The sequence below is a fragment of the Eurytemora carolleeae genome, unplaced genomic scaffold (genome assembly GCF_000591075.1).
Source record: "Eurytemora carolleeae unplaced genomic scaffold, Eaff_2.0 scaffold92, whole genome shotgun sequence".
NCBI classification, from domain to species: domain Eukaryota; kingdom Metazoa; phylum Arthropoda; class Copepoda; order Calanoida; family Temoridae; genus Eurytemora; species Eurytemora carolleeae.
Window position 1 is genome coordinate 159086 of NW_019396280.1, and position 5139 is coordinate 164224.

The 5139-nt window shown below is 31.6% G+C and overlaps 1 protein-coding gene across 1 annotated transcript; it reads left to right on the forward strand.

Moving 5' to 3' along the window:
• The first annotated feature begins 2111 nt into the window (after nucleotides 1-2111).
• Nucleotides 2112-3826, forward strand: LOC111700069 (protein atonal homolog 7-A). Its single transcript, XM_023470887.1, has 2 exons — nucleotides 2112-2205; nucleotides 3144-3826. Exon 2 carries the CDS (start codon nucleotides 3149-3151, stop codon nucleotides 3680-3682), a length of 534 nt encoding a protein of 177 aa, XP_023326655.1. The 5' UTR covers nucleotides 2112-2205; nucleotides 3144-3148; the 3' UTR covers nucleotides 3683-3826.
• Nucleotides 3827-5139: the final 1313 nt, after the last annotated feature.

Consider the following 5139-nt stretch of genomic DNA (forward strand, 5'->3'; position numbering starts at 1 on the left):
TTTTAGAGATATAACATATAGATATGAGAATATGAAACAAACACTGCGTATTTACCCTAATCCCTCCATCCTTCTCAATATCATTGAGTTTCTGCGGCTATGTTTTACAGATATTTATGGATTATCGGTTATAGCTTACTTTGAATATCTCAAGATGACTATTCAAATCTACTGTTCCACATTGTTCCGCAGAGAGGCTCAAAAGGTATCATCGTCGCAAGAATTTTGACCTAAACACCCTGAACTAACCATAGAGAGAAGCATTCGGTTTTTTTAATTTGAAATTAAACGTGTTTTCGTCTATAACTCAACAGTCTTTAGACTTACAGATTTGTTTATTTAATACTCATTCATTCGAAATCTATATGCCAACAAAAAAGTATTTAAGATAATAAAATTATGTGAAAGAGGTCATATTGTGATCGAAAGTTACAGTTTTCTGAAATATTGACAGAACCGTTAAATCTACGTGTACATTTTATTGTACTTTCAAGGGATTTGCTCCATCTGAAGAGCCCGATTCACACAAGTACCATTTAATTCTTTCTCTTAGCAATATTGGAGAATATATCGTTGTGTTTTATCTTTACAAGTTTTGAATTGTGTAAATTACGCTACTCTTCTATGTGCCACGTGGATTTAACGGTTCTGTCAATATTCCAGAAAACTGTGACTTTCGATCAAAATTTGTCCTAATAATCATAATTTTTTAGCCTTTTTTCTTAAGTACTTTTTTGTCGGCATATACTTTTTGAATAAAAAGTATAACACAAACAAATCCGTAAGTTTAAAGATTGTTTAATTATAAACCAAAACGCGTATGATTTCAAATAGAAGAAACCGAATGCCTCTAACTCTGGTTAGTCCGTTGTGGTGCAGAAAGTAACCTTCATAAAGAATTCAAAATTAGAAAATATCAATACTGAATTCCATAATTTTTGCTGAGACAAAGGTCTACAGGGTACCGTTGTAAATTGGGTTTGCCCCTATTTTTTTAATGGAATAACACGCGAAATAATCGTCTACACTCCCTTAAAATATATTTTGGTCGGAACTTTGTGACAAGTATCTTGAACGCTCAATCTTGATATCCTATGCGGCCATTTTAAATTTGAGAATTAATGCTTTATCCCATGATAAAAGTTATCCATTAAGGGTATGACCACCACGGGATATAGAAAAGGAATTTTAAAAAATCCGATGAACTGCAATAGAGGACAAAGTTGACCNTCTATCTATCTATCTATCTATCTATCTATCTATCTATCTATCTATCTATCTATCTATCTATCTATCTATCTATCTATCTATCTTACTTTTTTTCTTTCTTTCCTTTTATCTATCTATCTATCTACATATATCTATTTATCTATTTTCAACCTCATAAACATATTTCTGGTCCCACGTGTCTTTTCTTTATTTTCATAATATATCATTTTCATACACACTGCTCAGTACACTGTACACTGTACACTACACTATACAGTGTACACTACAGTACAATATACAGCGTACACTGTACATTACACTATACACTACACTGTAAGTACATTGTACACTATAATACTCAACACTCTACAAATGTACAGTTTACACTGCAGTACACACTACACGCTACATACAGTGTAATAGTACTACACTACAGTTTAAAGTATACAGTTAAACCCCTCACTTCACTCTACAGTGCACTATATTACAGTGTACAGAGAACTCCACTGTTGTACAATTCAATTTGAAAGTATGCACGTTCTTCAAAACTAAAAAAACGGTCAAAATTATTATTTTAGAATTGCTGCTTTTTTCTTAAGTACTTAAGTTTAATCACTATTAAAATTTACACCTCGCTATTATCTGAAATGCCTGGACAATCCCTTTAAGGATTCTCGATTAGGACCAATAAGAAATCTCTATTTTCAGGCCCCAACCCCACATTGCCCAGCCTGGCCCCAACCCCCTTCCAATGATCAAGGCGGGTCGGGCCCAAGAGAGACATAAACGGGCCCAGAGACTCCAACGCACGGAATTACATCTGTTGCGCTTGAAACAGGAGCCAACAGTAGTGCACACTGCACAGGACCTTACATCTTCAGTCGGATCAAGACTGCCCTTAGAAAAAGAGCTACAAATTCAGCGCACGCGAGTTGTTTTTCTCCAACGTGCACTGTGCACACTTTTATAATTTTAAGGACATTAGTCAAAGAATAGGTAAAGATATTTTTACTGTTTTTGTATTTTGAACTCCGTTTCAGAAATAATTTATTTGTCATTCTCAGAAGTTTTTATTAAAAGAAACATCGCCTGTCGTCTGAATTTAAGATTGTTAAAAAAATGAAAAAATAAAATTATAAAAGAGAGAGAGAGAGAGAGGGGGGGGGGGGGGGCGTTCAATTATAAATTTTATAATGCGCACTGAAGGGAAAATTTTGTAAAATAATGCAATTTCAATATTTAACTTTTAGAGAAAAATCATTTAATTTTTACAATAAAAGGAATTAGACACTTAAATTTTTCCATTCTTGAATTTTTGCGGTCTTTTTAAGTCAGTCATTTTATAGACAAGTTGAATTGTGTTCTGGGTTCTGCTGATTGTAAGTCGGGCGTGCTCTCTTTTTTTTAAATGAAGGGTTAAATAGTTAAAGTGTAAAAAATCAAAGGATACAATAAAAAGTCATAATACAAGGAGAAGATAAGAGTTTGTGCCAAGTACTTAGTTTATTTTCGTTTTCACGGTCTCTGTTTTGACCATACATACATTTGTTTCTTTCTCACGATGTGTAAGATTTTGAAACTTTGGTTTACGAGAGTGTCGTATCGGTAACCTTGCAAAAAGTATCTTGTACATTTTGTATTGAACGCAGCTAGTAGTTTTAATAAGACAAAAAATTATTTATCAATATTATCATTGTTATTTATATTGTTATAATTATTATTATTAAGCGTTTTTTCTCTCTATTTTGAATGTTATTATTATTATTATTATAAAAACTTGTATACATTAATTGCTATAAATATCCTTATGATTGGTAATATTATTGTTTTTATCGTTATTTTTTCTTGCAAACGTTATTTGCTTTTCAAGCTTTTGAATCAATTTAAATTTGTATTTTTAATGTATTTTATTATTTTAAATCTTTTTGTTCCAGGAGTGATGTTTTACCCCCTGGTGGATTCCAGCGCAACTGCCAACATTTTCCCAGCTGATCTCATTAAACCGGTTCAACCCTTTCCAATCCAAACCAAGGAAAAACAAAACTATTTAAAATCATTTAATAATGAATCCATCCAGATAATGAAAAGAAAAATGAAGCTGCAGTGCCCGACAATCACCTCAAATAACGTCGACGATGGCCGAAAAAGATGCCACCTCACGGACCTTACAAACATTGATCCCAAACTAGAATCTGGTTTCCAGGTTAAAAGTGAAAACCAAGATGTCTGCCCCCGTCAGAAAAATGGTAAAGTGATCCCGCGAACCATTGATCCTTCAGAAAATGTTCTTAAAAAACGGAGATTGGCAGCAAATGCGCGAGAGCGGCGGCGAATGGATTTATTAAACCGCGGATTTGACCGATTACGCGGCGTTCTGCCCGGCCTGGGCTCACAGCACCAGCTCTCTAAATATGAAACTTTACAAATGGCGCAGTCTTACATAAGTGAACTTAAGAATCTTCTTCAAGATTAATCTAAACTAAAGTTTGTTTTTATTTATCTCATTGAACTTTCCATATTCAGAAAAGAAATCCAAAAATTCCTTCAGAGTTGTAAACATACGGTTTTTACGTGATAATAAAGAATTTATATGTAAATTTAAAGATTTAAGTAGACTAGTCATGTTTCAAATTTATTATTCATTATTTTTTATTATTTGATCAGACATAGATCTAAACCTTTTTACTTTAAGAAGCCCTTAAAAAATTGACGTTAAAATATATACATATTTGTTAGAATAAAAAAAGATTTAAATAGCTAGAATCTAACGATCATTGAGTCAGAATATGTGAAAAAAGATTTTATTGGTTTATAACTTCAGTTTTATTATTAGGAAAGCATTTAGTTAACTTTATAATGTAAAGCAGTATCAAACATAACATCCATTGTACATCATAAAAATGTATGACAAGTCCTTTAACCTAGAAAGTAGAGAAATAAATTTAATACTTCTAAAGTTTGAAAACTTAACAGCTTACAATGTGCAAACTTTTATATTTATTTATATATTCATTTTTTCATAAATGCAACAAAAAATATCCAATAAAAATATGAGATTTTTTTCAGATAAGGGAAAACATTTAGTAGGAAAATATACACCCCTGGTGAGCGGTAAGAAAAGTTAGATTGTTTTGTAAAACACTTCTTTCAAAGTAAACTCAGTTTAAAGTTGAAATTTTTTCGAAATGATTTTCTTGAAACTTTAAATTATTTCTTTGACATTTTCATTGTGTTTTTTTTTAAAACTAAAATGTTATATTTTTTGTTATTTGTTGGAGCAAATGTTAATCTTTTTATAATGATATTTCTTTTTTATATCATTTCACATGTTTCTTTTATTACATTTTTGAATCTACGAAAAAGTTTTTCTGAATAACAATGAGGACGATATCGTTGTTTTTTTATCTTGAAAAAGTATTATGTTTTTACATTCTCTTCAATAAAGTTACATTTACAGATGAAAGTATTTAGATATTTTTGCATTCATCCTTGATCAGACAAAGGTTAGAAGGGTACCGTTGTGAATTGAATATTCCACTCTATAAATGTATTAATGGAAAAGAGAAGTTTGGAGGTCACAAAGTTGAAGAGGAATAATTTCGTAAAGAATGAAATTGTTCCTTACGGTGAGATTCGAGGGATTGAAAGTGAAGTGAAAACTGAAAAAAATCAAATTCGAAAATTCGAAAAGTATCACCTTCCAAAATTCTACGGAGTCGCCCTTTAACCGTCATTTTGAAAAATCTTGATTTTTACCTTTACCTTTACCTTTAAATAAAATGATTCCCTGGTAAATGTTCTAGTATTCCCCAGTCATGTTCTAGTATTCCCTAGTACATGTTCTAGTACTCCCTAGTACATGTTCTAGTATTCCCCAGTACATGTTCTAGTATTCCTTAGTACATGTTCTAGTATTCCCCAGTACATGTT

Excerpts from the sequence above, each read along its gene's own strand:
- LOC111700069 (XM_023470887.1), top strand. The coding sequence starts at position 3,149 with ATGTTTTACCCCCTGGTGGATTCCAGCGCAACTGCCAACATTTTCCCA.